This window comes from Anoplolepis gracilipes, chromosome 12, assembly GCF_047496725.1.
Source record: "Anoplolepis gracilipes chromosome 12, ASM4749672v1, whole genome shotgun sequence".
NCBI lineage: Eukaryota > Metazoa > Arthropoda > Insecta > Hymenoptera > Formicidae > Anoplolepis > Anoplolepis gracilipes.
The window spans coordinates 2039641-2056404 of NC_132981.1; the positions used below are offsets into that span (position 1 = coordinate 2039641).

The 16764-nt window shown below is 29.9% G+C and overlaps 1 protein-coding gene across 1 annotated transcript; it reads left to right on the forward strand.

Annotated features, from left to right (window-relative positions):
- The first annotated feature begins 375 nt into the window (after positions 1–375).
- On the forward strand, positions 376–11851 carry LOC140671907 (proto-oncogene tyrosine-protein kinase ROS-like). Its single transcript, XM_072903622.1, is given in 18 exon segments — positions 376–427; positions 982–1190; positions 2921–3161; positions 3381–3656; positions 3733–3939; positions 5064–5423; positions 5535–5704; positions 5795–6158; positions 6271–6534; positions 6626–6931; positions 7279–7381; positions 7501–8139; positions 8369–9792; positions 9949–10032; positions 10170–10408; positions 10697–11167; positions 11355–11475; positions 11533–11851. Coding segments are annotated over 17 exon segments (5625 nt in total). The 5' UTR covers positions 376–427; positions 982–1019; the 3' UTR covers positions 11718–11851.
- Positions 11852–16764: the final 4913 nt, after the last annotated feature.

Genomic DNA, 16764 nt, shown 5'->3' on the forward strand with positions numbered 1-16764 from the left:
AATTGTACTATATCTATAAAAATAATTAATCAGAATATCTTTTTACTAATCAAACGTGATATACTTATGTCAAAGAAAAAATTTATTAATAAATAAAGATAAAACATTTAGAAGAACTTACATATATATTAATTATTATTTTTTGTTAAACAATTCTTAGAAAGCGTAATTCTTTGTGAAATAGCGCCCAGTATCTAACTGAAAAAAAAATGAATTGCAAGCAGAGCAAATTAAGAGTTATGGTTCAACTAAAATGGTTACTATGAATCGATTACTGGTACTATAATTTCAATTAATATGATTAATTGAATCACCAATCACACAAACGCAAACACGTTATAAGTCACTCCTCTCGAAACGCATGAGACACATATTTCCGACTGTCAAGAACAACAGACATGAATATTTGGTCCTGAGAACACGCAGAGTATGTACATAATGGAGACAATTGTCACAGTTACAGTTTTTAATATAAAATAAAAAGAAATAAAATATATAAAAATAACTAAGTAGATTAAAGTTTTGCGCATGAATAGTGGCAGTGAAGATCTGTAATTCTGTAATTTTTGGAATGTATGTAATTCACTCAAACAATTATTACAACATATTTATTTTTATTTGATTACTTGTCTACTATTATATATTATATATTAATATAATTTATATATATTATATAAATATAACAGAAACTAGAAAAGAAAATTGATAACATTTATTTTGTTTTCCATCGGATGTATACGTGTCAGTTCATAGCATCTTCATTAACTTTTATGGAAAAAAGTAAACATTTATTTATAAAAAGTATTATAATTTAAACGTATATAAACTGCTTTGTATTTGGTTATAAAGAAAAATAACTTTAGAAAAATATTTCTTGATTGATATACTAGTCAAATTTCAAAAAATAATATACGTAAGAAAACATCAACTTGATTAGTACATTTCTATGGTTCAGAATATCGATAAAATTAATATTTACAGCTGAACTATCAAGAATTGCTTGAAAGAAAGCTGATTAAATGCAAGTATTACAAAAGGACAAAATTATTATGTTGAAAACGGTAATATGTGTTTTACTGGAAGTGTTAATGTTAATAAGAGTGGTCATCTTGTCGGATTCGGAAGATAGTGTAGCTCCGAACAGCTTTCAGGAAGAGTGTTCTATGTGTCCAAATCAAACCTTCACACAGGTAAAAAATATTATTTGATTTATTATTTATTATTTATTATTTCTTATTTATTATTTATTAAATATATATAATAAAATTAAATGTATTGTAAATAATGCAAAAAGTTATTTATGTATATATAATTAAAATTATATAATGCGTAATCAAAATTGATATTTTGAGTAAGAATGTATAATGTAGTGTAATGTTTGACAATTTCTCATTTTAAAATTATCACATAGTAAAAATAAATATTATGTAATATTAAATTAAATTTAATTTTGAAGCAGTTTATTACAATATAATCATAATCCACGCTTTTGTAATTGATGTATATTTAAGAATAGCAATTTTTGACATTAATGATTCCGTTGATTCTGTTTACAGTCTCTGTTATATTTATAACATATGCTCTAACACAATTTTTTAAATTTATATTTCACTCATTTTTCTGTAATGTTTAAAACAGTTTACTCTAAATATTTATTTTTGCAAAATAAAATTAGTACTAAATTAATCAATATTTAACAAAATCAATATATAGAGAATCAACATTTTTTAGTTAAGGATAGTTGTATGTGTACAACTAAATAACGATTTGTAATATATTATAATAATATGTAAAATAGTTTTAGATGTCATCTCAATTTGTATTTCAAATATCAATAAGCTTTGATGTCAATAGTTAAATCATGCGCGCAACAGCAGCCACTCTCTGCCACTCGATTTTATATGCAATTTATTATTCAATGTATATCAATATATATTTTGAACAAATATAAGCATTAAAAATATCAACACTGTTTCTCATTACAATTTGAATTAAAAATACAATAGAAAAAAAAAATTTAGTAAAATTTCTAAATACACAAATTTATGCGATTTTTATAATTTTCAAAAGATAACAAATAAAAATGAAACAATAATAGTAATAAAAAACATATTTATTTCTTAAATAAATATAAATATTGTTAAAACTACAATGATTTCGAATACATTTATAAGAAAGATGTCAAGTAAAAGTGGAGTTGTTTAGTTGAAAAAGTTAAAACCAAAGTAAAAAAACTAAATTATAAGTTAAAAAAATCGAATTATTTATAAGCAAAAGTTTAAATACAGCAACAATTAAAAAATGTTAAACTTTTTATGATTTATTTGTTAAAAAAAAGTCATAAATTTTTCTTATTAGCTCTTTTATATCCATTCTTATGTAATGTTAATCTTTCGCTGTTTCGAATATTCATTCAGCGGTTCTTTTTTTTTATTAAAAAATTAAAAGATTAAATTATTATTACATAACAAAATCCTTCTTATTTGATATTCCATATTTAAAGGCATATTTTATATTAATGAAAAATTTATACATATTATGTCTGTTTTAGAAGAAATATAAGTATAGATATTTATTTCTTTACAAATGAAATTAATAATTATTTAATGTTCGTATACCAAACATCATTTATAGCATCTATCAACACGTCAACAATAATGTTATAGATTCGTATCCTTCCTACGTTCTCCGGAGACGCATTATTTTCTCAATGTGTACATATTACTGTAAATCCGCGATATATAACAAATTATACTTATATATATATATATATGTATATCGATATACTATTTGTTTCCAATAAACAACTGTCTTTCAATTTTCGGACTCTCACTTGAAGCATTTCAATTTTGAGTGAATAATTTTTCAAATATGATATATGCATGCAAATTAACGGCAATTTTTATGTGCCTTGCCACAGGTCACATACTCGGCTGATCTCGCAATCAAGATACCAGATAATCTAAACCAGAATGGGTCTTGGTACCGTTTAGATTACAATCCACCTGTTGGTTTTCCACCGCCAAATACCACTATAGCCGCCACCGAGATCGGTGACGTAAAGTTTAAGGGCTTGCCTGGCATGAGATACGAATATTGGTTGTATTACAGCAATAGTACTCTTCATGACTGTCTGACGTGGACTGCCTCGATTACGACTCGTACGTGGATCGATGTTGTGCGATAAAATTATTTTTAATAGTGCATTTTTTTTACAGTACTCCCTTATATAAATGTAGACAATTTGTTTTCTTCGCTTTTCGAATTAAACAGTTTTATCGTCTAAAAGCACAATTTATTTACTTAAATAAACAATTAAAAGACATGCGATAGAGATTCTTAAGTAAAAGTTCGATTAAAATAGAATTTCATTTCTTCAGCACCCAATCCGCCTAGAAACTTGACGGTATCGATACGAAATGGAAAAACCGCGATTATATATTGGTCACCTCCGGCTCAAGGGAATTATTCCGGTTTTCTGTTGCGGACGCAGAGTTTCAACGATATTCGAAATCTTAAAACCAAAGTCATACCAGTCGACTCGATGCCATATACATTCGGAAATCTCTTTCCTGGTGCTACGTATTCGCTTCAGCTCTTCACCGTGTTGAATGTCAAGGAGAGCGTTGCTTACACCAGCAGAAACTTTACAACAAGTATATAATTGAGAATAATAGCCAAGTTTTTTTTCTGTAAATTTCGTATACAAATATGTTATTGAATTATTTTTAGAACCAAATACTCCGAGAGAATTTTCTGTCCGGTTCAGCGACGAAGCGACCCTGCTGGTAATATGCTATAGGCCGCCTTTCTTTGACGGAATATACACGCACTACAAATTTAGTATAGATCCACCGGATACCATAGAATCTGTTCTCTATGTAGTGAAGAAGGCATCTGTAGGTAGCGGAGAAGCATTTTTTGAAAAACTCGTTCCAGGTCAGCTGTTTGCTGTCACGTAATTACATGTGCTAGGCACTATCGGATATACCAAATTAATAACATTGTGTGTGATTTACGTAAACGTATTTTATAACACATTGTTACGTTATATAGAAAATCAATTTTAATGAAACAGGAAATGCATTTGTTTTTTCTTTCTTTTAAGTTGCAATGTGTATATGTTACAAAATATTTATACGCGTTGACATTGAATCGGCGTCATTAATTTCTTTTTCTGAACATACAAATCGAAACTATTCTAACAATAAGCAGAATCGCGGAGAAAGTACGCGTCTGCAGTTAAATAGCGCAGCTCATGAATTCCAAAACAAGTAAATTGTACGTTTGTACAACAGTAAATTGTATAGAAGTTGGTCAGCTGGAGGAGATATCACTCTAACAATAATACAATTGTATTAATACTTACTTTTTCTAAAACAAAAAACTAGAATCTATTTAAAAGACCTTAAGTAGACCTATAAAAAGAAATTACATACGTAAGAGAAATTAATTTATTTATTATATAAAAAAAATAATTAAAAAGCATTCATTTAGGTTTAATTAAGTTGTGTATCAAATTCTACTTAATATGTTGCACATGTTTAATTTACTTGATTGTACAAGTGCAATGAAATCTGTTATCACAACTGTTATCTGCGGTATTTCTTAGAAAATTAATTGAGTAATAAGAAAAGCGTATGTTATGAAAATTTAAAGTAAAATTGCTTGGCTTTTGAAATTTGAAACAAATCAATACTCAATAGTCTATTGATTTATATTTATGGATTTTTCCAATTCTCAGATGTGCTTGATCTAATCAAATAACACGAAAATAATACTAATAGTTAAATTATTAACTCAACTTGATTGTGCCTTATGTATTAAATATTTAATATTAATAGATTTAATTATATACAAAAATTTAAAACAAATACACAGAGATTTTGGACAATCAAAGTTATTTGGTTTAAAGCTTGTCATAAATCAACCATTATTGATGACAATTAAGATTAAAAAAATTACATAAATAGATATATCTTTTTATAAAAATTACACAATTATTGCAAGTAAAAATTAATGAGCCATATAATTATTTTTCTTAAGTTTTTTTCATATTACAGGCAGAGCATACAACATTTCCGTGCAGACAGTTTCCGAGAACGAAACGTCCGCGCCCCTCACAGCTCAGCATCGCACTGTGCCGTTGCGTCCCCTCAATGTAACCTTCGATAAATCTTCCGTAACGTCGACTTCCTTCCGTATGTTTTGGAATCCACCCAATGAAACGTCCGAGTTCGACATGTATGAATTATCGCTCGATAATAATCGGAATCTCGCGCCAATCAGGCGAAACAGACACGACAAGAACAGATGGGAATTTAAGAACTTACAATTAGAGCCTGGCAAGACGTATAAAGTATTCGTGAAAACGGTTTCTGGCGACATTACAAGTTTTCCGGTTAGCGGATATGTCACTCTGAGTACGTTGTCGGTATTTTCTCTTAATTTAGAGCCTGTTAGAATCGATATACTTTTCGCATGATTATTTAATAAATACAACGTTTCTTGATTTCTTTTTTTTGTATTTTTAGAGCCACTACCTGTTCACGATCTTAGAGCGATCGATGAAGAAGCTGGTCAGGTGACAGTTGTCTGGACTCCGGAGAGTTTCAGTACACAAGACAGTTACAAGTTACAATACCATGAGGTGGAAACAACGATTGGTGGCGATACTAATACTTTGACGACTAATAAAACAAAGGTTTTATAAATTATTGAATAAAATAATTTTTCTTAATTGTTGCCTAATTCATTGGAATTTAATATTTTGACAGAGTTGTTAAATTTACAGGTTATTCTGACTCTGCTGCTTGGAACAAATTATTCCATAATAGTACAAGCAATTAGCAATAAAGTCGAGTCAAACAAAACTGTCATATATCAAGCGACATATCCCGCCCCTCCTGTGATCAAATATGTAAAGACTATTGAAAAAGGTTTGAACATCTCCTGGCAGAGCAATATCAATTATAAGCATGCAAAATATGAAGTAACCTATCACAGGAGAGACCTTTGGGAAAGTGTGAACACTTGGATTACAAAATCGGATTATATCATTTTTAAAGATCTTTACCCTGGTGGACGATATAGAATTTCAATTCACACCATTAGTCATGGACTTCGAAGCGAGCCGTGTGATTTTGACGAAACTGTTCGTAAGTAATAATCATTCTCTAAATTCTTTACACTTTATATTATATTTAAATGCAGTATTTGAACAAACACACAAGTTTGTTAGCTTTATTAATAATCAAAATTATTATTTAGTGCCTCATCCACCTCGGAATCTCAGTATCGAGAAAATTACAAGGAATACTTTTGTCATATACTGGGAAGCTCCGACGGATTCAATGGTTAACGGATATCTCGTCAGATATCGTACGCAAAACGACAATAGCTGGATCAAATCCTTAAATGTCCGTGCCGCGGAAGTGAAAGTGGATATGACACCCGGTGAGAGATACATTATACAAGTAAGCACTCTCAGTTATGAAGCTGAAGGTCATTCATTGCAAATGAATTACACAATCAGTAAGTATAATACATATATACCATAATTTTTAGTAATAGTTAATAGTATATTTAAATAATTAACAGCGCGACTTTGTTTATGTCATTTTAGGGCCTAATCCAGTTTTAAATATCAATTCATATCAAATCATCAACTCTACCAACTTAATTTTCGAATGGCTGCGACCAAAAGGTCGTATCGAGGCTTATTTTATAAGATGGTGGTCAATAAAGAATCCAAAGGATAAGAGAACGAAAAACGTCAGCGAAACCAACGATAGTAGTTTTAATGAGAATGCTATGCAAATTAGAGAGGTTCTGCTGGACAATCTAGTGCTTGAAGAACAGTATGTCTTTGTCATCCATACGGTGTCTTATGGTTTAATTGGCGACATTGGTAATTTAACCACAAAAATAAGTAAGTGCACCAGTCTTTTTCTGTCCATCTTTAATGACCAACTTAAAATGTTAACAAAAAGAAAATTATTTTACTTCACACACTCAACGTCTAACAAAAAATATGATAATTGACGTCTTACCAGAAGACCAGAAAGATTTCAAATCCTGTATCGAATGTCATTGATCGCACAATACGTAAATAAGTTGTGACACTTTGCTGCATAATCGTGAATTAATTACTGTCATCTTTAATGGCAGAGATAAAATGTTACAAACGATTATTTAATTCCAATATTTTTATATTCAGGTATTAGTATTAAAAATTTGTATATAATTGTATTATCATCCAGATATTTAAATTTGTAGAGTACATTCCAGAGTACATTTCAAGCAAGCCAACATCTCCTAGAGCATTCGTGGAATTCCACAATGGATTTATAAGTAACACAGACATTTCTGTGACTTTCAGGTAACAAATATACATTTTTAGTATATATTTCTTTCAAATTTAACGCGACATATGAAAACGTTGATTCTGTTATAAATTTACTAAATATAAAACTAATAAAATTTTGTTTTTTTGGACAGATGGAACCAACCTGAATTTACACATGATATAATACAAGGTTACACAGTACAGTGTTGGTTTATACAGAATCATAAAATGATTCCGATCTGCAACGACAAAAGTATTCTTGCTACGAGATTGGAGAATACGGTGCAGAATTTAACATCTAACACGACATATTATTTTAGAGTACGAGCGCATACTAAAGTTGGTGTTAGTCCTTACACAGATTTAAATGTATCAACCGCACATGAAAATCCAATACCACAATTATTGACAGTATCGAATGACGGTATCGATATATGGGACCTGGATTCTAAAACCAAAAAAATTAATATCTCCGTACAAAATGTGTTAGAAGTCGCTTATTCGATAGCGGAACATAAAATTTATTGGATCGATTTCACGAGAAATCTAATGACATGAGAAATGAATGAAAATAATAATATCACAAAAATAGCTCGGCTTCAAAATAATGCAAGCAATCTTTGCATCGATTGGGTAGCAAGAAATCTGTATTGGAAGGAATTTGACTTAGAGTTATATAAATATGTCATTATGAAGCTCGACTTAACAATGTGGCAAAATGGCATAGTCAAATTTGATAAAATTAAAAGCACAACAAATTTCCGTGATATAACTGTATTGCCAACTATGGGGTACGTTAACTGCCATTTATCTGAAAAAATAAACAAATTTTCTATTAAAGATCATTATTTTATCCATAAATTCATATGACTTTGTAATTAAGATTATACACATAATTTATAAAAATATCATTTAAATTAACAAGTAATTATGAGAATTTTGAATATATACTACATGAGTTTTGCTATTCTTAAAATAATATATAATATAATAAGTAAAATATCCGATATATTTTTTTAGAATTTTATATTGGAATACAAATTCATCAAATTTAATGCAATTAGATTTTGATGGAAAAACCACACAAATCTTTCAATTAGATACATATGATACGTATTACTGCTTTTTTAATACACCAACGTTGTCGACGTATTTCTCCATGATTATTGACGACATGAATATTGAAGAGCCGTTAATTTATTGGACATCGATGGATTACGTGATTGTGACAGACATTGATATTTGTGATTTCAATATCATTTTAAATGCCACAGATATTAGCTATACAAAAAGTTTTAACTTTTTAACGTTTGACAAGACAAACATATACATTTCTACATTCGACAATGATGAAATCTATGTTTTGAGAAAAATATATGCACGTCTCGAGAGCGTAAATGCATTTAAATATATTCAAAAAATAAAAATGCCATACTCAATTACAAGATTTTATGCTTTCAGTAAATCTTTACAATCATACCCTCCGTCCAGATGTCTGACACCTAAAGAAAAAGTTTACAACATTAAAATAATGGAAGTAATGACAAACAGCATCATTGTAAATTTTACGGAACCGGTTCACAAGAGTGGTTGTAAAAAATACAATTTACCTACTACTTTATATACTCTCTACATAAGCTATTGTGTGGACAACAATGGCATTAATAAGTCCGAGGAATTCAAAGTGCAGACGTATGAGCGTTATTACAAAATTCAGAATTTAACACCGCTTACAGAGTACGTGTTACAGTTAAACCTTAGTAATTTTTACGTAGATCAGTTATCGATGAATCCTATATTAGGTTCGGATGACACACTATTTATAAGAACTAAGTTGGGCAAGCTTAATGCACCGGAAAACATAACGGTTCAAACTCTGACACCTACTATAGTGGCAGTTCAATGGATGCCGCCCAAGAAACTGAACTGCGTGCCTGTTACCTACGAAGTGCATTGGAAACTTATTTTAATAGACGGAATACCACACACGGGCGAACAAGTAATTAAAATGCCTAAATATACGGCAGATGGCATGTTTTCTACAAAACTTCAGTTGCTATCTGCATATGAGTACTTGATATATGTGCGTGTATATCCAGTTAATTTCAGCGATTTTTACAATGACAGTTCAAGTAAGACCATTCGCACATACTTGGAACCGAACAATATCACTTTGAGCGAAGTCAGCATAAACACCATGAACATATCTTGGATTCCGAGTACCAATCTGATGGTTCTTTGTGCGTTAAAATACAAAAATGATTCGACAGAAAATTGGCAAACAACAAACAATATTAAGGTGAACTGTAAGAAAAAAGTAACATTCTACATAAAAAATTTACGACCGGAAACTTCATATCAGTTTCTCTTGATACTGAGATATCCCGAGTACGAGGAAAACTTTACATGGCCGTCTGATGAAAGATTTACTTTTTCAACATTAAGTAAGCAAGAGAAGATACCATAACACATATTAAATGTTTATTTTAAAACTAAGAATGCTTATCAAATTTAAAAAATTAGAAATAATGAAGTTACAAGAAGTAGAAGTAAGTTTTGAAACCAAAATATTTAAACTATTTTATTTTTGCGTAATTAAGGTGATGATATTTTGACCACTGCAACAGTGTTTGCCGTTATAGTTATTGTCGTTATACTAATTTGCGTCTGCTGCTTTTATTATTGTAAGTACATTTGATACGTTTCAGTCTTTAATTACAAATTATATTGGATTTTTTATATATATATAGAGATTTTCTGAAAAAGTGAACTTATTGTTAGATGTAAATATTACATATTATACATATATACATATTGGTAGGTAAGTATATTATAATTTTAATAGTATATCGACAACGCAAGGAAGGTAATGAGCAAGTTTTACCTTCTATAATGACCGACATCGAATTAGCGAGTTTAGATTTGATGCCTACTAAGAATACTATTCAGTTCAATACGTCATACAGACCTATGTTGCAATGTAATTCGAATAAATTGATGAAAATCAAACGTGAGCAAATTACAATAACAGAATTACTTGGTAGCGGCGCATTCGGAGAGGTAAAAATTAATTTCTTAATGCAACGTTTTACGCCATTTAATTTGAGATAACAAGAAATTAAAATAAGATATGTACATTCTTTAATAAAAATAGTTATAATAGCTTTTGCAGAAATAACTATTTATGAGAGAGATTAAGTAACAAAATTTTTTGAAACAACATACTCATTTATTCTATTATTTTTAATTAAATTATATTATTATTTCAAATAAAATATATTGTTACTTGACATTAAATTATGTATTTTTTAATGATGTATATTTAAATTAATGTTAAATATTTTACAGGTGTTTCAAGGAAAAGTAAAGAATTTAGAAAATTCGGGCATGGAGATAACCGCTGCTATAAAAATGCTTCGAGAAGGTGCTTCTTTGCAAGAAAAAACGAAATTTTTACAGGAGGCCAGGCTTATGAATCGCTTTCGACATAAACATGTGCTAAGATTGTTGGCCGTTTGCTCAGACAAAGATTCTCCATCACTCGTGTTGGAGTTAATGGAAACTGATCTGCTAAAGTATTTGAGAGAGAGTCGAACATTGCAACCATCAGATTCGCATGCTCTGCGTCTGCAAGATTTGCTCGCCATGTGCGAAGATGTTGCGCGAGGCTGTTGCTATCTGGAAGAATTGCGTTTTGTACATAGAGATCTTGCCTGTCGAAATTGCTTAGTATCCGCGAGAGATCGTGAGACTCGTGTCGTTAAAATTGGCGACTTTGGGCTAACTAGAGATGTTTACAGAGATGAATATTACCGTATGGTAAATACAATTATAAAGAAATAAAACTATTCAGAAATATTTTTTTGTTTTCTTTGAAAAGACAATTTAAGAAAAATAAATTACTTTTATATATAAAACAAAAAATAAGTGTATAGTATCTTTTGGCATATATATGTTAAAAATGAACAACTTTAACCAGAAGAATTTCGCTAAAATTATGTTTTAGAGAAGTGAAGATCTGGTTCCTATTCGCTGGATGGCACTAGAATTTTTGGATACTGGAAAATTTACTTCCCAGAGCGACGTTTGGTCATTCGGAGTGTTAATGTGGGAAATTACATCATTAGGTGAGAAACCCTATACTGACAGAGCTCCTTCTGAAGTGATAAATTATGTACGCGCAGGAGGCAGATTGTCGAGACCTTTCAACTGTCCATCAACACTGTACCAGTTGATGGTGTGTTGTTGGAATGTAGAGAATCGCAGACCGAATTTTAAACGTTGTCTGAAAAATATTATAGCATTGAGAGAGGTCGTAGAAGACGCACTACTAAGTCCAGTGGATAATGAACAAGCGGCAAATGATTAATTTTTTGTATGTATATCACTGCCAGTAAAGGTGAATTTTTGCATATCTATGAAATATTTGAAAAAATGACTATTATATATGCATGAATGTTTTTTAAAGTTATTCATACAGTTTCACAATTCATATAATTGTATGCATGCATAGAATATACAATATATGTTATATAGAATATTAATAAATTAAGTAAAATAATATCTAAATTATTAAATATATAAACAAATATTTTTGTATTAAAATTTAAAATTATGTAATTTATATGATTACTAATTTTTCCTTACAAAACACATTCACACGTATAATAAATTATAAGCTATTTTAAAAATTGATGAGCTACTTTCTTTTTTCTATAAAAAAATATTTTTTAAATAGCAATAACTTGTTACAATAATCAAATTAAGATTAAAGTTTCTAGTTTTAGAATCTTTTAGTCAATTTCAACTTTATTCATTTAATTGAACAAATTTTTTCAAAAATTTGTCAAAGACTGTCAAATAAAAAAATTGTAGTACAATTTTGTTAATTACATTTTAAGGAGCAGAATTTTAATTTGTGTTTTTTATAAATGTTATATAATTTTTTATAGCAAGAGTTATTTTTTTATATAGTGTATATGATGTATCATCGTTATTCTTCATTAAAGTAAAATCGATCTATTACGTTACTATTTATTTATTATGTTTCTTGACTTGTAGCGTAATTAGCAAATTAATGCATAAAAGATTGCGTTTGGCATCCTATTCGGGAAAATCTTGTTTCGGCTTTTTTTTCGTCGCAGCACACATGGAACCTTCGATATCTCCGTTCTCTACGAGTGTATTCTGTCACTTTTCTTTTTTTGACGTTTTATTTCTGTTTTTTCTGTGACTTTGGTGAACTATAGAATCTATACCATGTTGTGCCCACAAGGGGTGTGAGGCACGGGATTTATCGGGATCGTTCGTCGGGAAGTGGGAGGTTGCGGGCCGTGGCCGGATTAATTTATTCACAGCGAAAATTTTATATTGAACTCTTACTTTATTAAACTCTCAAAAACGTATCTTGTTGTCGAGTTATTCACTTACATTTAACTAATATCGTTTAACGATTCTCCGCAACGGTTATACAATAATTTGACTATGAATTTACTATTTGCGATTGATTAACTAATTCGCAACTGCCCGATGCAGTTTTTATTAATTCTAATTCGATTTTACGACTGTCCGTTACAGTCCTTATTAATTCATTTTTGTGTTACGACTGCCTATTGTTTAATTATGACGGGGGGAGGGGGAGTTTTATTACCTCCAAATTGCATGATTTTCGGAGAGGATTCCTTAGGAACATGACCAAATATGGTCAGGCTGCTATCCGAGTCCTGATGCAAGCAAGGAATTCCAAAGTCGAAATTCCTTGCTTGCAGTATGTGCAATTTCAGCGATATAATATAGCTTTTGGGGCTATAACAACCATTACAGTAAATTTTTTTTCCAAAAAATGTTTTCTAAAAGTTGTAAAAATATTTATCTTATATAAAATACTTTCTTTTGTAGAAAATCGATTTCTGCAACAAAAAAAGTTTGGCGTCCTGCAAGAATAGAAGATTGTAAAGAAGAGCATTTTTGTAGTCCATATCTTGCTAAACAATGTTTTGAGTTAGCTGTAAGAAAAGTAGCCGAATATAAAAATCGTTTAAATGCTTCCCGAAAACAAATTGAAAGGTTGAAATCAAAAGTACAAACAGTTGAAGATTTAATATATAAATTAAAAGATAAACAAATAATATCAGAAACGGCAGCTCATATTTTATTGGTACATCACATATATCACATATATCACATATATTTTTATTTATAAATATATAATATTTATCTGTAAATAATAATGAGTGAAACTCATACTAATTTTTCAATACAATTGTATAAATAATTGTATTTTATATTTGTTCTTGATAAAAATTATATAATACTAAAATTTTCTCATGAATATGAAATAATAAATTAAAAAATTAAATTTTTTACTATAATAATAAATACTGTAATAAATTTAAAAAATTTATTTCATTTGATATATTAACATATAATTTATGAAGCAATGTAACATTTTGTATCAAATAGTTTTGTAGACGATAATTTCATGATTTATAAACATATTTTCTCTTCAGTTTTTGAAATTACTGAAAAACGTTCTTTGTGCACAAATATATGAGACAATTAATATTACTTTCTTTACATAACGTTTTTAACTATTTTTTAAAACATTAGATAGATATTAAATAATTAGTTTTTGAGAGTTTTCTTACACTATATTACTATACGACTTACTCATATTTTACATAATTATTTACATTTGAAAAAGACTGTTTCAGTTTGTCTCACACTATAATAATAAGCAGTTATTGAGGATAAATAATATTCATCATTGATAAATTTTTGTTTTCTGTATTGGTGATTAAGGCTGATAAGGTGATAAGGGTGATAAGGATGATGAAGGTGATAAGGTATGATAAAATATTTATCGGATGTATCAATTAGCTAGAGAATTCTTAGAATCTTGATAGACTCTAGAAATTCTCTAGTTATATTTGATATTTTGCGTGTAACCATGGGTAACTCCGCATGCGACGCAAACAAAGTAAAGGATTTTTGTTTTTTTTTATAAAGACTAATGACTCCAAATAAAGGATAAATTGATGCGACTAGAATTTATAACGTTAATGATAAGTTTATTCTGAGTGTTTCGTTAGTTACAACTTGTCGTCACGACGGCTGGAGCCAGAATGATCGCTCCGTCCGTTCTCTCCAATCCCACCGATCGTCGTCTCTGACTTTTGATTTTCAAAAATAAATGTCCGCAATATACAGTATCAGTGAAGTAAATATAACACATCACAAGTCAAAGATTTTTTATTTATGACAATGAGTCGACTAATAACATACTAATACAAAATAAAATAATATAAATAAATACAAAAGAAATAATATAAATTAAATACGAAACATTGCCCGCCTTGGAAGACTAACATAAGTCTTACAATATTTGTACACCATTCTATAATAAAATTCAAACTAAAGAAAACGAAAAAAAATTAACAGATAAACGTTAGTTTGGAAATGAATGACATACTTGATTATTCTAATTATTACTCATCGGTGATCGTCACAATTATTTCATTGAATATATTTGCAATATATACTTGATTAATTTTAATCTTTGTCAGTGTAAATTAGCTAAATCATTGTTAAGTTAAATGTCGTTTAAAATTATAATATTATCAAATTACATCTATTAATATTTATTCAATGTCTAATGGTAAAATCGCTAATTTCGACATTGGTCTTATGATGATTTCCTTGGTTGTAATTATCGTCGCCGACCGGGCAATGTTATCCGATCCAAGGTGAATCTTCTTTACGCGGCCCATCATATTTAATGCAGCGGTGACAGTCCCTATTGTTTTATTAGCACCATTTGGCCGACCTTTAATTGCTCGCCCTTATTGATTGAAAATTGGAAAAAATTTATTAAATTCAATGCTCTTGAAATTTTACCGTGCGACACATGAATATTTGTTCCATTAGCGTTTGATAATGCCTTCTGAGAAATCGTAGACAGTAGACAACAATTCGACACACCTTATTCAATTTGGAGAATTTATAGATCAATTCCACAAAAAGATTAATGATTGTTGTACGTACGGCGATAGTGATTATCTTACGCAATTCGAGTAATTCCGACTTCGTTAACATGTGAGTCATAAACAGGCCATCTATTGTTATTATTCTTTAAAAAATCAGATCCGTTCCATCAGAATGATAAATTTACAATATCGTACGGAGACACACCTCGCGACAACAAATCTGCGGGATTTGCTGACGATGGCACGTGCCGCCAATCGCTGTATCTCGCTCACACAATTTGCAACGAATACCGACCAACTACGCGAACACGATGAACTCCAATGCAATGTTATAGTAGAATCTGACCATTAATTACTTTCATATCAGTTAAGTTAATAGATGATCGTACCTTATCTACTAATTGTGCTAATAAAAGTGCTGCACAAAGTTCAAGTGGCGGAAGTGAAATTGTTTTAAGAGGAGCAACTCTCGTTTTTGAACACAACAATTCGGTGCGAAACTCATCTTCGGCAATTTGATTCTGGATATATATGCACACGACATATGCTCGTCGCATCCCAAAATCCGTGCAATTGAAAACTGGAATAATTATTAAAGATTCTAACGCACGTGGAACGTTGAGATTGTTTAATTGCTCTTCAAAATTTAACCATCTTGTATAAAGATCTATTGAAACAGACTCATCCCAATAAAGTTTTAATTGCCAAATTAAAACTTCTCTTGCATTATTAATTTTGAAATAACAATCACCGAACCCATCAAACTAAGAAAATTAAATAACTTTGAAATTTCTGGTAAGATTGTATGCAGTTTTGCCTCTAACTCAATTGAAAACTGAAATACATCGATAGATGGATTCCAAAGAATACCGAGAATACGAGAAGAAGCGTCTTTATTAATTCGAATTGACATTACTTCGCTCTTCTCGCAAATATCATTTAATATACTTGGCTCATTTGACGACCAATGATTTAGTTAGTTGTTGAAATAAACATTGATTTAAGAGTTTAATAATTTCATTGCGCACTACCATTATGTTTTCAATAATATTCGCGCCTGTTAATAAATCATCGACATAAAAATCACGTTTTATATGTCGTGCACCAATAGAAAATTTCACTCTATATAATTCTGCTAAATAATTGAGAGTTCTTGTAGCCAAATACGAAGTAAGTCACAGTCTTTGATTCATAAACCCCCACATCCGAAGTTACGTTCTCTCGCCACAGAATTCTCTGTAAACGCGTTTGTGATGTATGAACCCATATTTGTCGATACATTTTTGTGATATCTGCAGGAAAAACAAATTTAAAGGTTCGAAATCGCAAAATAATTAAAAATAAATTCTCTTGAACAGTCGGAGCCACCATACGGATATCGTTTAGTGAAGTTTCAGTATCACTCTTACAAGAGGCATCAAAAACAACTCT